The 16,940-nt window shown below is 46.3% G+C and overlaps 1 protein-coding gene across 1 annotated transcript in view; it reads right to left on the bottom strand.

The window, feature by feature from the left end:
• ADSL (adenylosuccinate lyase) overlaps positions 1 to 13,126 on the bottom strand; it is a 19,826-nt gene extending 6,700 nt beyond the window's left edge. Inside the window, exons 1-7 of the mRNA XM_007941695.2 lie at positions 12,956 to 13,126; positions 9,060 to 9,263; positions 7,344 to 7,388; positions 6,770 to 6,849; positions 3,523 to 3,694; positions 3,322 to 3,368; positions 2,720 to 2,810 (exon numbers count right to left, since the gene is read on the bottom strand). Of these exons, the coding sequence (XP_007939886.1) occupies positions 2,720 to 2,810; positions 3,322 to 3,368; positions 3,523 to 3,694; positions 6,770 to 6,849; positions 7,344 to 7,388; positions 9,060 to 9,263; positions 12,956 to 13,126 (810 nt within the window). The remainder of the gene's footprint in view (positions 1 to 2,719; positions 2,811 to 3,321; positions 3,369 to 3,522; positions 3,695 to 6,769; positions 6,850 to 7,343; positions 7,389 to 9,059; positions 9,264 to 12,955) is intronic.
• Between the last annotated feature and the right edge of the window lie 3,814 nt (positions 13,127 to 16,940).

The raw sequence follows: 16,940 nt of genomic DNA, 5'->3' as shown, positions 1-16,940 counted from the left end.
AAATCCTAATAAAAAAAAAAAAAAAAATTAAAATATAAAAAAATATAAAGTTATAGCATTCTCATTCGGATTCCAGGGACCTAAGAACAGGCTCTGTCTGCCCGGGTCAGCAAGGACATATGAGAGGCTGACAAAGGAAAGGAGACAGGTGGTGAGTGTGTAAGTGCTGTCAACTAGTGCATAGAGGAGCACAGCACAGTACCCTGCCTGTATAGATAAACATACAAATAAAACAAAGAAAACGAAAATTGTGGGCAAATCACTCACCAATTAAATATAAACACAAAAATGTCACAATGCCTCAGAGACAAAAGAGCATCACAGTCCACACAAAGCAGCAAGATAAACCAGGAAAAACAAGGGACCAGGATACAGACCCAAAACACATCCCTGAAGAAGATGCAGCATTGGAACTCCCTGATAAGGAATTCAAATGAATTATATTTAGGTATCTTCAAAGGACTGAGAGACAGACCAAGGAAAACACAAACAAAACCCTAGAAGAATTTTGGAAGAAAATACAAGAACAAAATGATAAAATAAATGAAAACTTAGAAATGATTCTAAATCTACAGATAGAAATCCAGAAGATTGATACTAAATTGTCAGAAATAGATAACACATTGAAAGGGCAAAGGAGTAGAACTGATGCAATGGAAGACAGAATTAATGAGATTGAGGACAAATACCTGAACACTTCTTTGGAAAGGGATCAATCAGAAAAAAGATCAAAACAAAATGAAGAAAACCTAAGTTTCATGTGGGATACCATCAAAAGGAATAACCTACGTGTCACTGGAATTCCAGAATAGGAAGAGAAAAATGAAACCATTGACAAAACTGTCCAAGATTTGTTGGAGGAGAACTTCCCTGACATGATGAAAGATGAGAATAAATCCATTCAGGAAGTCCAATGAACCACAAACAGGGTAGACCCCAAAAGAAAAACACCAAGACATATCATCATCAAACTCACCAAAAGCGAAGACAAAGAAAGAATCATGAGAGCAGCACAGGAAAAATGAAAAGTTACCTACAAGGGGCAATCAATAAGACTAAGCTCAGATTTCTCAACAGAAACCATGTAGGCGAGAAGACAATGGGATAATATATATAAAACTCTGAAAGAGAAAAACTGCCAACCTAAGAATTATATACCCAGCAAAACTGTCCCTCAAATATGATGGTGAAATTAGGACATTTCCAGAAAAGCAGAAATTAAGGGAATTTGTTAAAACCAGACCAACCTTACAAGAGATGCTAAAGGGAGCCCTTTGGACAGAGAAGCAACAACAGCAAACAACAACTGACCACTAACACACATGATGATATAACCCAGAAACCAACCCAGCTATGGAAGTATCCAAAGTAAGTAAGCCTACAAGATTGCAAACAGGGAACCAGAGACACCAACCAACAAATGAGGACAACTACAAGCCACAAAGAGGGAAAAAAATCTGTGTTGTTACAGAACTTCTAGATGGTAGGGAAGTCAAGACAACTATAAGACAGAACGGACTATTCTACACTTCAGAAGAAAACTATAAATCACAGGATAACCTCAAAGAAAAATGATAAACCTTCACATCAAAATAATAAAGAGGACCAGCACAAGTATTTAGCAAATACTACAACAATAGCAATGAAGGAAATGATAACATGATTCATAAACAAAACGAGTTCAGCATAGAAAATTATATGGAACAAAGAAATGGACACAATGAAAAAGCACATGACAAAAATGACAGCAACAAATTCATATTTGCTGATAATTACATATCTGGCAAGGGACTTATCTCTAAGATTGATGGAAAACTCCAATGCCTCAACACCAAAGGAATTAACAATCCAATAGAAAAATGGGCAGAAGATATGAATAGACACTTCACCAAGGAGGATATTCAGATGGTCAGTTAATATATGAAAAGATGCTCACAAATACTGGCCATCAGAGACATGTAAATCAAAACAACAAAAATCAATACACTGTCTCACCCCAGCACTGATGGCAAGGTTCAATGAGACAGAAAATAAATGCTGGTGGGGATGTGGAGAGATTGGGACTCTCATACACTGCTTGTGTGACTGTGAAGTGACACAACCACTGTGGAAAGCAATATGGTGATTCCTTAGAAAGTTAGAATTGGAGATACCATTTGACCCAACAATCCCATTACTAGGTATATATCCTAGAGAGGTGAGAACCAGGATAGCAATAGATACATGTATGCTCATGTTCATCACAGCACTATCTACAAAAGCAAAAAGATGGAAACAACCTATGTGCCCATCAGTGGAAGAGAGGATGACCAAACTACGGTACATACACATATCAGAATGCTATGCAGCACTGAGTAATAATGTAGAGTCTGCAAAACACCGCATAACATGGAGGAACTTGGAGGATATGATGCTGAGTGAAGTAAGTCAATCACAGAAGGACAAATATAGTACTGGTTTGTTGTGGAGGGTCAAGGAAAGGTTTATATATGGAGGGAAACTTTGTTGGTTGCCAGGGGTGGGAAGGGAGGGGAGGGAACATTGCCCAAAAAAAAAAAAAAAAAAAATGCATTGACCATGTCCCTTTAGTTTTGTGTATTTCACTGTACATAAATTGTATTTCAATAAAATGCATGGAAAAAAAAAAAAAAGTCTGAGGTTAATTCATTCTGTCTGTGGTGCCCATAGGACCCCCATGCCACAAGCTACCATCACTCACCTTGTGCACTGATGCCCCCAAGCCAGCCAGCACTGACAGCACCTCGATGTCCACTTTCCGGGTATACGTCTGTCCTGTGATGATGAAAGCCCTAGGATTGAACAGAATGGGCTCTTAAGTGGTAATATTTCAGAACATAACTCTACTTGGTCCTCCTGGTTTGCTAGGTCACAGAGTCCAGAGGAGCTGACTGGGAACTTGGCCTGGAACACAGTCTTTCTACTTTTTTTACTGATGATCTGACTCGAGAAGAAAGCACAGTCCAGTGAACCCCATGTCCAGTGGAAGGGCCTAGAGGGAGCTAGGGTGGAGCCTGGTAGCCACATGGGAAAAGTCAGATTTCAGAGACCCAGAAGCCCTCGGTAAAGGAAACAAAAATAGCAACAAAAGGCTAAGGTTACTGAAAAAACTCAAAATTCCTTATAAATTTTAAGAAAACAGAAACAAGATTGTAACAGAATAAAACCCAGGCCAGAGATGGAAATAAATGGGTAGAACAAAGGAAGAAAAAAGACAAAAAGCCAAAGTCTCATCTAGATATATACCGAGTGCAAGCCTTTCAGTAATTGAATTGGGAGGTCAATGTTTTCCCATTTACCTACCTCTTAAATCCTGCCTTTTCTGTCACCATCTTGTCAAGCTGCTCTACCTTGAAGAGAAAAGACACAACCCTATAGAAATCTAGGCATGTCTGAGACCATCACGGTGTCATCTTCCCAGGTCTCTGTCCTTCCTCCTCCTCATCTCTCCTGTCCCTGGAGGTCAGCCCTGCCGGGGGCGCCCACCCAGGACTTTCAGTGTACCTTCTGGTCATCTCCCTCGAAGAGCTGCAGGAAGCTTGCCTGCGTGCCAGTGGTACCCTTCACGCCTCGGAAGCGCAGGTCGTCTCGGACACGCTTCACATTCTGAATGTCCACACAAAGATCCTGAATCCAAAGACAGCAACGTTTCCCAACTGTGGTCAGCTGAGCAGGCCTGAAAACAACCCAAAGACAACACAGAAGACTCAAACCAAGGCCTCACCTCCAAAAAGCCTCACTGCTTCTCCCAACGGCCACTGTTGGCCCCTGTTGGGGGAACAAGTACAGTAAGAGTTGGACAAACTAGTAATGTCAAAATAAGTGCTAAAAACAGTCCAACTAAATGATAGGTAAGGAGCCTAATGTCATTTACAGATGTTCAACGTTTATAAAACTAAACGACTACGACTAGCACAGCACTTTCCTCACCCTCAAGAGGCAATGTAAGGGCAGGGACAATGCTTTTACTCATGGCTCGTCCCCAGACCATCACCAAGTCTGTATTATACCGTCACCTAACAAATACAACTCACCGAGCAACTACCACAGTGAAGAGAACAGACAAGGCCCCTGTCTCTGCCCAATGGAGCTTATGTTGTTGTGTAAACAAGATAAAGGAAGTAAGTATTGATCCTACAAATGGTATGAAAGAGAACAACAAGGTCCAGAAGGCTGGAGAAAGCTGAGCCAGACTGGCAGTCAAGGAAGACCTGTGTGGAGAGCCAAGACCTGACTGCAACGAGCCAGCCGTGCTGTGGAGAACCCAAAACACACACAACCCAAGGTCATGCTTTCTAACACAACAGCTAATGGCTTTGTTTCCAGCTGAAGTCTAAATCAATCCACTGCAGATTTGTTTCTGAACATAAAACATAAATACAAACGAACTGTGATAATGTCCAAGATCTGAAAGATGGCCTAGTCCATCTCAAATGTTGTTGTTGTTATGTGCCGTGGAGTTGGACCTGACTCATAGCGACCCCTCCTTGGGTTTCCCAGGCAGTATCACTACGGAAGTAGATTACCCCATCTTCCTTCTGAGGAGTGGCTGGTGGGTTTGAACCGCCAGCCTTCTGGTTAGCAGTCAAGTGCCTTAGGCACTATGCTACCAGTTGTTGTTGTTATGTGCCGCCGAGTCGGACCCGACTCATAGCGACCCCTCCTTGGGTTTCCGAGGCAGTATCACTACGGAAGTAGATTGCCCCGTCTTCCTTCTGAGGAGTGGCTGGTGGGTTTGAACCGCCAGCCTTCTGGTTAGCAGTCAAGTGCCTTAGGCACTATACTACCAGAGCTCCCAAATGGGACTTCCCAATTAGGCAAATGAATACTGACAGGTGTGGCACTAAGGAAGTCCACAGCAGGTACATCACAAACCATAGCATATTCCCAAATTAATATCATGGTGGCTCTCTTCAGAGACCCCTGCTTAAAAGGAAAGAACGAACTAAATTAGCATGGACGTGTCTAGTCACAGTCACATGCCATACTATCCCATTCATATGAAATGTCCAGAAGGACAGAAAGTGGATTAGAGGTTGTCCAGGGCCAGGAGCATTGGGGGGAAATGAGAGTGGCTTTATGGGATCTCTTCATGGAGTGACAAAAATGTTTGGAATCTAGATAGGGGTGATGACTGCACAACTCTGAAAATTTCTACTAGTCACTGAATTGTATATTTTAAAAGGATTTATTTTACGTTATGTGACCTGTACCTTAATGAAGTATTATTTTTAAAATATCACAAGGCCTGACACACTGAGGCAATACCTCCCTGTCAACAACACTGAGTTCCTCACACCTGCTACGCACAGCAACGATTAGCTCTGTGGCTTTGTTATTGGAGCCGCCAAGGGAAATGCTAATGCCAAGCAGGATGGTAAAAAAGGAAGGACCTTGATCGGTGCTAGCACAGACTCAGTGGGTTCACACCCAGAGACTGAGCTCCGAACAAAGGCCACATGGGGCTTTTATGGGGTTCTTCTTTCAGGGTATTCAGGGTAAAAGGGTGATTACTGATTAGTTACCTGCAAAAAGATCCTAGCTAGCAGTTTTTACATAAGTGAAAAAAACTTGTGAGAGGAAGAGGAGGGGGAGTATGGGCAGAGGAGGAAGGGAGGGGGAGCAGGGCAAAGGAATTTTCCTCTCTCTATACATGGTTTCTCAAGCCGGATGTCTCTTGCCTCAGTTTGCCTCTCCCTAGACGAGCACCAGGATGACTGCGCTGCTTGAACACGCACCGACAGACGTGGAGGGAGGAGGCGCTGCGGCACAGGCGATACTAGGTGTGCAGGGAAGCCAGCGCAGAAGGGAGCAGTGGCTACAGTCAAGCCACACCCATGTGAGCACCGACTCCTTCCTGTGAACAGCTTCTTCAGGCTTCTCCACCTGCCAAGGTAGACCCAGCCTATAAGCTCATAGGCTTTCAGAAGTTCTAAGAGAGGATGTGCTTGTTGCCATGGCAACAGCCCACCAAAAACGTAACCACAGATGGTAAAACACCACCACTCCAATAATAACACACCTGTCAAAAACTAACATTACCAGGTTTAAAAGAGGATTTTATTTGGTAATCAGAAAAATACTTGTGTATTTTTAAAATGAAAAATACAAAAAATAGAGAGGAAAAAGAAAATAAAAGACTTGCCCTATTATCTCATAAACCAGAGCAATCGATATCAACCCCTTGGAGTACTTTCTTCCAGTCTCTGTGCAACTGATAACGCTGTCATTTCCCCTTAACATTAAGATATGCATGTCTCCACATTATTAAGTCTGACAAGCATCATTTCAATGGCTGCATAATATTCCAACCTGTAGATATAGCATATTTTATTCAAATATTCTCTTATGGTCTGACATTTAGTTTCCAATGTTCACTATCAAAAATAATCCTGTAGTAAAGATCTTTGTACAGAAAGCTTCTCCCGTAATTTGGATTACCTCCTTGGGCCAGATTCTCAAGAGAAATTACTAAATCAAGGGTATGAGTATTTCCTAAGGCTCTTGATACTATCTCAGTGTGTTCCATATACTGCCAGATTCTCTCTCCCACCAGTACAGCTTTTTAGGTAGGTATCAGGCTCATTCCTTATAAGCATTTTTGAAAGATCCTAAGTTACCTGTGAACCTGTGATAGTTTATTTTGGAATACCTCATCTCAAAGGTTACCACACAGAAGAGAGAACTGAAGGCATACCTGGAAGTCAGATGCTTGTAAACCCAGCTCCCCATAAGTAACCTCATCACTTACTGGTAATGTGTGAAACCCAAGGTGGGAAGATCGGCTCGTTCCTTAGCAAAGTCGGCAAGCCGAGAGATCACTCTGGCCAGCTGCGAGGAAGACCATGCAGTAGAAAGAAGGTGAGTTCAGGTTGAGCTTATCACATAATCAGTATCTAAACTTTCAGACAATTGTATACCTAGACCTCCAGCTCACTGAAGACAGAGGCAATACTTTTTCATCTCTGTATCTTAAAGTACCTGGGAGAATTCATAGTAACCGTAATAAGCTATGACGTATTCCTGGATTGTAAGACTACTAGCAAATTCACCCAGAAAAACAGAACTAAGTCATAATCCTGACCCACAGATGCCAGCAACATGCCTCCGGTTTTGCTTCCTCCATCTGAAAGGCTATACTTTGAAAAGCATTTACTTACAGGGTTTTACCCCCCGAATGCAGCTGTTTCTACAGAGTAGATACAGGACTCATGCCCCTGAGACAATCATCATCTATTCAGGTTTACATTTCCCTGACTCTAATTGGCACCCATCTCCTATCACAGAGGACTTAGGGTTGGGAGGAAGTTCTGCCAACTCCTTACCTTTGGCAAAAGCAGGTCAAATGCATTTCTAAGAATAATCAGGTCCTGCAAAGGAAAATGCAACAGTCTTAACATTTAACAGCTTTGTTCAAACAATATTATTACATGACTCTCCTTAACCAGCCCAATGGGGGTGTCTCAGCTAGCACATTATCTCACCATTGGCAACCCATTGTGCAAGACAGCAGGTATGAACAGAAGCTGTTGTGATGACTGTTTTAAAACAGTCAGAACTGTTTCTGAACTCAGAAAGCAGCTCTACAGGGACCCATAAGGAAGAAAGCCTTTCTAGTCAGCAAGCCCTGTTTACATGGCATCTCAAGTGAAGACAGGAAGGAACTAGGCCCATCCTGAATGGTGCACAGCCAACGTCCAGGTCAACCGGGTTTGTACCTTCCCAGGAAGGAGTGAGTGCCGGGGGCTCTGAGAAGCTTTCATGTGGTACTTCTGTTAGTTTTTTCTCTCTCTTTTCATGCCTATAAATTGCTAAGAAAGAAACGCATGCCCCAGAACAAGGTCTAGGAGATGTAAAGTTGCTCCAAGGGAGGACAGAGGCAAGTCCAACACTTGCTTATGGGAGGCTGTAGTTTCTGAGCCCAAAGATATACTGAGTACTTTTTAAGAAGGCTATCCCAAGTGAGAGGATTATGCTACCCAATCATCTTACTCACCAACCAACCACACACAGATGTCTGTATTTATATACCACCTTGACTGAAAAAGTATTTGGAGCAGCTTAAAGATGTCTGGCTGCTTCCTGGATTGGAAGTTTATTGGACTCTAACTTCGGGTGTTATGGATGGATACACGGGGACTCAGAACACATGTGCTACAGCTGTTCCACCCGGGCTTGTATCCTCCCTGGCTATGGGCCCTCGGGCAAGTTCCCCCACCTCTCTTGATGTTTCTCCTCCTCTATAGAGCCAAATAAAGCCAGACCCAATGAATCACTGACCACATCCTATGATCCATTTAAAAGAAATGTCCAGAAAATGCAAACTACCGAGGCAGAAAGCAAGTCAATGGCTCCTCGAGGCAGGGGGTGGACTGACTGCAAACGGGCCTCAGAGAAGCTCCTGCAGGGAGAGAGGAGTTCTAAAAACTGGAGTGTGGTGAAGGGTGGACAGTTGTTAAAACCCATCAGCAGCACATTTAAAATGTGTAAATGTCATGGTGTACAAACATACCTCAATAAGGCGACTGTAAAAAGGAGTTAACAACATTGCTGTCTTACGGGTGTTATGAAGAATAAATGAATTAATACGTGTGAAGTCTTAGAACAGTGTCTAGCACCTGGTAAATCTCAGGAAAACACTTGCTGTTACGCTTCCGTGTTTGACTAGAAAACACTTCTGCTAATTCAAGGTTTTGTTAAACAATAATGCAATCCATCTTTCCTTTCAGAAGTCACAGCCAAGTGGTATGAAGGACTCTGGAAAGAGCCCTATGGAAAATTACTTCAGCCACTAACAGGCTAAGACTGTGGGTGATGCCCAGCAGACCAACTCACACGCAGTACCTACAGGGCTCATTTTATGGAGGTTACCAGGTGCTCACAGTTTATACTGGAAGGATACCCCAAAGCGTGTTCAGCCAGGAAACCCCTAAGAAGGAAGATCAAAGGAGTCACTGCCTAACACTGGACAAAATCAAATCGACCTTCAATGTACTATGAAGAGTGAGTCCTAAGTGGAAGCAAACAACCCAGGCGCATACCGTGTTGTCTCCGACGTAGCAGGAGGTGGCACCAAGGTGAATAATGCCAGCAGCTCTGGGGCAGCAGTGGCCAAAGGTGTGCACGTGAGCCATCACGTCGTGTCGCAGCCGCTTCTCCTCCTCAGCTGCCATGGTGAAGTCGATGTTATCCAGGTTCGATTTCATCTCCTGGATCTGTTCATCTGTGATAGGCAAGCCTAACGTCTGCAGAACAGGCAAAACAAAATCAAACCACCGCAGGGGTCACAACTATTGACCTGAAGTAACATAGACAAAATATCGATTGACGTTGTCCGGAAACAACTTGCCTGAAATTTGGGGCAAACGAGCTAACACAACATGGGGAAGGAAGAGGGAGAACCTTCTCAGTGAATCATGGTAAGTTACGTTCCAGGTAGATCTCAGTAGAGACAACAGCTGCTCCCGCTCCCCTCGCCTCTCCTTGGCTCACTTCCCCACATTCCCGTCTCTCCACTCAAATTTCATCTCCTCAGAGAGGTCTTCCCCAACTTCAGTGTAAAACCACACCCCTCTTCCGCCCTGGGTTGCTCGATCCCTTTACTTTGTTTGTATTTAGAGTACTTAGCACAAGACAGGTCCCTAGGTGGTGAAAATGGTTCACTTCCAACACTAACCTAAAGGGCGGCAGTTTGAACATTCCCAGCAGAACCTTGGAAGATGGGTCCGAAGATCTGCTTCACTTTAAGATTAAAACGAAAACCAAAACCTGCTGCCTTGAGCTGACTCTGACTCCCAGCAACACTACGGAACTTAGCAGAACGGGCCCAAGGGTTTAATCTTTACAGAAGCAGACCGTCACACCTTTCTCCTGTGCAGTGGCTGGTGGGTCCAAACTGTCAAACCTCCCATTAGCAGCCTAACACCTAACCGCTGCACCGCCAGGGAAAGCCCTAATGAGCAATTCTACTCTCTAGCCCAAGGGGTGCCCGTGAGTAGGAATCCACTCAACTGACGGCATCACGTAACATTTTCACACATTTGTCGCCTGTCTCTCCCCTCTACCAGAGCTGCGTCCCCTGTGAGAAGTTTACTGACTGCTTTATCATTAGTGCTTGGCACAGGAGAGTCCCAAGTATGGGACCCAGGTGGATTTGCTCAGAGAAACCAAAATTCAGAATTCTGTAAGCAGTTGTGCCAGCAAATAAATTCCATACAGCAAGCTCAGAGCAACCGGAAGCAACTCCAGGAGACAGGGATGAGAAATGAACACACCAACGGCATCTCACGTTCACCCACCACAGGAAGAAACCAGGCTGGCAGAAAACAAAGCCAAGCACCCACCCAGCTGGTAGCCCGGAAGGCCCTAAATCCCTGGCCCCATGCACTGAGCACGCCAATCAGGGAGCGACCACGTAGTCAAACCTCACCTGACACTCCCAGGCCCTGGGCTTGCTTCTTCCTTACACCTGTGCTGTCCCACGTGCTAGCTTCATGTAGCTATTTAAATGTAAATGAACTTAAACCACATAAAAGTGAAAATCCACTTCCCCAGGCTCCCTAGCCACATTTCAAGTGCTCAGTGCCCACACGTGGCAGGGCTGCTTGGCCAGGTCAGTGGCTGCGACAAGACACGGGAGCTCCACCCAAAGCAAAGCAGTAGAGGGCAGCCTACCCACATGGCTTCCTCCCCGCAAGCAATTTCCGTTCTCCAAACTTAGGCTCTCTCCACTCACCCTAATCTCTCACTACCCCCAAATCTGTTTCTTACCTACAAAATTATTATGCTATTATTATTCACGTTGCTAATTTTGACATCCTTACTAACAGGCAGGTGTCCCTGAGCAAACAGTTAATGCTGCGAACCGCAAAGCTGGAAGTGTGCCTTCTCCCAGAGGCACCTGGGAGGAAAGGACTGGCGATCTACTCCCCAAAACCAGCCACTGAAAACTCTAAGGGCACACAGTTCTACTCTGACACACATGGGGTCACCACATTTACTAATAAATTGTCTACTAACAGGTAATCTGAACCCAAGAGATGATAACTAAAATTCTATGTATTTCAGGCAATGTGTGGACTGTTATCTTGGCCTCTGCATAGAAACAGAACCAATACATAGATTTTAAATATAGCTATGGATAATATAAGGAGCTCTGGTGGCATAGTGCCTAAGACATTTGACTGGTAACCAGAAGGCTGGCAGTGCAAACCTACCAGCCACTTCTTGGAAGGAAGACTGAGGAATCTACTTCCGTAGTGATACCACCTCAAAAACCCAAGGAGGGGTCGCTATGATTCGGAACAGATTTGACAGCAGTGAGTTTGGTTTTTTTTTTTTTAATGGGTAATACAGCTGTGGGTACAATATAATTTGAAATAAAGAACCCTGGTGGCACAATGGTTAAGTGCTCAGCTGCTAAACATAAGGTCAGCAGTTCCAACTCACCAGCTGCCACGAGGGAGAAAGATGTAGCTGCATGCGTCCCTAAAGAGTACAGCCTTGAGAACCGTATGGGGTGGTTCTACTCTGTCTTCAAGGATCAGGGAGTCAGAATCAACTCCACAGCAATGGGTTTTTATGGGTAGACTGGACAGAGCAGAGAACATGTATTCAGAGGGCCCTACATGCCAATGCTGGCTTGACTCCATTTACTAGCTAAGGTGACCTTGACCAAATTTTTCTATGTACCACAGCCCTCATCAACAAACTGGAAATGAGAGTATCAAAGGAGACATTGGGGGTTAAAAAGACATTGTCCATGCAAGCCTTTCCAACCCCCACACTCTATACAATGTCCTCCTTCCTATCTACTTGTGTTACTGGGAAAAAAAAAAAAACCAAACTCACTGCCATCGAGTGGTTTCTGACTCATGGCAACCCCCATTGGGTTTCCGAGGCTGTAAATCTTTATGGATGTAGATGGTCCGGTCTTCCTTCCACGGAGCAGCTTTGTGAACCGCTGACCTCCGGGTTAACAGTCAAGCCCCTTATCCACCAGGCCACCAGAAAGCCAACTGATTATCATCTCCCTGTGCCTCCACTCCCTCATCTGTAAAACACGGGTAACAGTAGTTACTCTGCAGGGGCGTTCTGAGGATTAATGAGCCAATACACGTAAAGTCTCAAAACAGTGCCCAGAACAAGAGGCATTGTGTCTATCACTGTAGCATCGCTTATCTTGAACACGCGACAGGGAGGGGGGAAAACCTCCACGACAGTGTCCTGTTTGAGGGGTTTCACGTGCCCAGGCGGCGGGATGTGCTCCGATTGTTTCATTTTTACTAGAACGTTTGAGAGTCGCTCTCCACGTAGCCCTCACGGAGAACCAAGAAATCCCGTCTCCTGAACACCGACCCTGATTGCCCTCAGGGAAGCGGTCCAGAGAAACCGAATCCAGTCCCGTCACTAACTATACTGAGCCACGGTGCTAAGAAGGGGCCAAGCGTTCAGGGTCTGCATGGAAAACTCTCGGTTTGACTCTTAATAACTGTGACCTAAGACAAATAACACGCCCTGGAGGCCTTGTTTTTTCCCTATGGATAATGCGGGGAAAACACTTCCTAGTTTACAAGACCGTCCCACGGATTATGAGGTGTAAAGAAAGCTGCACACCACGAAACGAGCGCTCAACATCGCGCTGAGCGGGACACTCCTGCAAAAAGAGCCACGTTGAAGGCCCTGAAACTGGAAGCCCCATTTCTCGCCGCCGCTTCCGCGTCGCCAGGCCCCGGGGGCTGAAAAGAAGGGAAGCAACAGGTGAGGGCTCTCGGGCTTCCTGCCCTTGCCTTCCTGGGACCGCAGCTCCACAGGAGCGGGAACACCCGGCCGGAAACAGCTGCTCGCCGGTCAGTCCCCGCTGGGCGCCTGGCCTTAACACGTGCAGGGGCGGGCCCGCCAGCCCCTCCTCCCCTGGCCCGGCCCCTCGGTCCGTTACCTGCTCGGCTTCCGCCAACCACAGCCAGAGCTGCCGCCAGGTCCGGAATTTGTACCTGTCGCTAAACAGGAAGCACATCTCCGGGCTGGCGTACCGGGACGCCAGCGGCGAGCGGTAGCTGTCCGGCCCACCGGCCGCCAGCTGCACGCCGTGGTCACCAGCCGCCGCCATCTCGCACACGCCACCCCGATAGGGGGCAAACAAGGGCGGAAGCGGAAGCCAGGCGGGGCGGGACTTCCTTCATTTGGTCCAGCATTCCGGGATCCCGGGATTCGCGAGCCCTTGAGGCTGGAGAGTGTCTTGTGAACTGCTGCTAACCGCTGTTAAGTTTCTCTCACTTCCTTGGTGGGAAACATGATAGCGCTATTTAGCGTTATTAAACCTATTAGCCGCTCTGCGCATCAGTTTCCCAATCCGAGAAGAGGTACAATAAGACCTGCCTCAAGGTTATTGTGATAATTCAGTGATTTAATACATGTAAAGCTCTTAGATAGAAACCTGGACACATAGAAATCCCTGCATGTGTTTGCTGTTCTTCTCATCATCACCCACCCTTCTCTCACTCCTACGGGCTGCCTGGCACCAAGCAAGGTTTTTGGGAGAAACGAAGATGCCCAGGAAATCGGCCCAAGTTACTGAGAGTGTCCCTTGAGCGAAGTTGCAGAAAAATGCAAGCGTTTATAGGTACGAGAACGAGACTCCTAGTTAAGTCGAACTACAGATGCAAATCCGTCCGACTTCAGAATCTGCTCTCGTAGCAGTTCAGCCGTATAGCTCCCGGTCACACTTCCGCGGCTTGCTGAGGCGTTCCTGGGCCCCGAACACCTCTCTTCTCACTTCCTCCTACTTAAGTCTCACCCCAGAAAGAGCTCCCTGGTGGTCCTACTCTCCTCTGCTTGGTGAACAATAATCAAAACCACTAACGTGTAAGGATGTCTCACTAGCTATGGGTCACTAGCCTGAGTACTTTACACACGCGATCACACTGAAGCCTTGTTTGGGTTATTAACTGAAGTAATGCAAGTCAACCTGTAGGCACAGTGCACAGAGTAAGTGCTCATTCCGGCTAGCAGCTGTGATCATCCCTGTTTTGCAAATGACAAAACAAAGGCAAGGGCAGGTTGAGTAAAATCTTGAAACTGCCCATGCAGAAGAGGGACAACTAAGATTTAAATGCAGGCCAATAGGCTCCGGACAGCTGGGTCTGAATTCCAAATGCACCCTTTCCTATTCAGAAGCAGGTTCCACACCCATTTGAAATGACCTCTCTGAATGAGACCTCCCAGGGGAATTCCATCTGCAATTCCCAGCTTGGTTCTTGGGGGCACTCCCCTTTCCCAATGACCTTAGTACTTCAAGGAGCTCTGGTAGCATAGTGGCTAAGGCACTTGACTGCTAACCAGAAGGCTGGCGGTTCAAACCCCCCAGCCACTCCTCCTCAGAAGGAAGGTTGGGCAATCTACTTCCGTAGTGATACTGCCTCTGCAACCCAAGGAGGGGTTGCTATGAGTCGGGGCTGACTTGAAGGCACATAACAGCATAGCACTTTAAGAGCATGAGAACTGCAGATTGGATCTCAAGCTTTCCAAATCTCTTCTGTGATAATAACTTCTTTACCTGTCACCTTATCATTCCCTCCTTCACTTATTCACAGATTCATGTAGAAACCTATGGAGCACCCTAGCAGTGTCCTTTGTGCCCCCACCCAACACCCCCACCCTCCCCACCCCCACCCCGGTCTGGACCCTCTTAGGTGCCTAAAGACCTCCTAGCTTTCTCCAGGCCTCGCTCAACTCTCAGGAGACTTCAGTGTTTTTGCCTTTCCATTAATGGCAAACTTACTGGGGGCGAGGCCCACATCTGTCTCAGCCACTCCTGGCACATGGCAAAGGGTGCAGCACAGTTCAGATCCTCAGTGTCTGCTGAATGAATGAATTTGATCTCTACCCAAAAAGAGCCTAGTCCAGCGAGAGAAATTAAGGCCCAAAAAACCACAAGACAAGGTAGATCTGAATACTGTGGTTCCTTTTCCTCTGACCTCACCCTGCAAACCTCTGTGTCCCTATCCCATGCACTCAGTGGTCAGTGCCCTTTCCAGAACACTGTGGCCGTCAGAGAAGCCCGTCAAGGGCTCAATACTGATGTCTTCTTTCACCTTCTCTCTTGGGCTGCAGAGGACTGGTTTTTGGGATGAAGACAAACAGCTCTGGCAAGATGAAGAATTTGCTCCCTGCAACTTCCACTCTTCACAGAGTCCTTTGGGGTGGCCACGTTTATTCTTCTCATCTTGCACTGTAACTATTGCAAACTCAGTGCTCTCCTCAGTCTTGCTTACCCTCTGTCTTAGCTCTCTGGTGCTGCTGTAACAGAAACACCACAAGTAGATGGCGTTAACAAATAGAAATTTATCTTCTTACAGTTTAGGAGACTAGAAGTCCGAATTCAGAATGCGGGCTCTAGGAGCTGGGTGGAGGCCCCTTGACCTTGGGCTTCAGCTCTGCCTTCTGGGCCCACTGGAGCAAGCTGGAGGCTTCTCCTGCTGGCTGCTGAGGCTGACAAACCCAAGACTGGCAGGTAAAGTGGCAGATTGTTGGCTCCCAGGCTGTGACAGCAATGACCCCAAGATCAGCAGGCAACATGGCAGGCCACTGGTTCAAGTCCAGGAACTAGAGATGAAGACTCAGCCAAATGCAGGATCCTTTCAATATATACTCAGGAGCTCTGCTGGCATAGTGCCTAAGGCATTTGACTGCTAACCAGAAGACTGGTGGTTCAAGCCCACCAGCCACTCCGTGGCAGGAAGACTGGGCAATCTACTTCTGTAAAGATTTACTGCCTCAGAAACCTAGAGGGGGTTGATTCAGTCAACTTGATGGCATAGTGCTAAGGCACTTGACTGCTAACCAGAAGGCCACTCCTCAGAAGGGAGATTGGGCTATCTACTTCTGTAGTGATACTGCCTCGGAAACCCAAGGAGGGGTCGCTATGAGTCAGGATCGACTCAATGGCAGTGAGTTTGTTTTTTTCATATATACTAGAGCTCTGGTGGCGGAGTGCCTAAGGTATTTGACTGCTAACCAGAAGTTTGGCAGTTCAACCCCCCCAGCCACTCCGTGGCAGGAAGGCTGGGCAATCTACTTCTGTAAAGATTTACTGCCTCAGAAAACCAAAAGGGGTCATTATGAGTCAGAATCAACTCGATAGCATTGTTTTTATTTTTATTCGGTTTTCTATATATATTAGAAGCAGGCCACACCCAGAAAGCAACTCTCCGTCAACTGATTAAAACTGCTCACAGCAGATTCCACCATGGAAATGATTATACCACACTCATATCTTCATCCAGCTGCCAAGCCACTCAAGAGCATGGTCCAGCCAACTTGACACACGACTTTAACTACCACACACTCTTTTCCGCCTCCACTTCACTTTAGGAGTTTCTCCCCCCATCTTCTATCTTTTCAAGCAGAAAGGGATCTTTCTCCTTCAATGATTTTATCTGGAATCTCTCCAGTTCTGCCTCCTTTCACTGCTGATTTTTTTTCCCCCCAAGGCACAGGTCTTTTCTGCTACAGAAACATCTTCACTTGGCCCAGTCTCCCACACCATGGAGTCCAGTTTCTCTGGCTGCCTCTTCACCAACCATCCCTGGCCACTTCTTAGCTGTGTGACTTGGGCAAATCGCTCACTCTTTAAGCCCACGGGTCTTCTTACCTGTGAAATGTGGTTGGTGACCCCCAGGACTTACTTGAGGAGTGTAGACCCCTCAAGTTGGTGACTCCCAGGACTTACTTGAGGAGTGTAGACCCCTCAAGTTGGTGACCCCCAGGACTTACTTGAGGAGTGTAGACCCCTCAAGTTGGTGACCCCCAGGACTTACTTGAGGAGTGTAGAGTAGATGCCGACTCCCTGGTCCTGTGTCTGGAACACCTGTGTCCAGAGCCCCCCACCCCGTTCCACTCCTCAGGACTGTGTGACGCAGCTT

This window comes from Orycteropus afer, unplaced genomic scaffold (assembly GCF_000298275.1).
Source record: "Orycteropus afer afer isolate SDZICR_OR568_19922 unplaced genomic scaffold, OryAfe1.0 scaffold00083, whole genome shotgun sequence".
Lineage (NCBI taxonomy): Eukaryota > Metazoa > Chordata > Mammalia > Tubulidentata > Orycteropodidae > Orycteropus > Orycteropus afer.
Note: the sequence above shows the minus strand (reverse complement) of the source record. Positions and strands in the feature narration are given on the sequence as shown.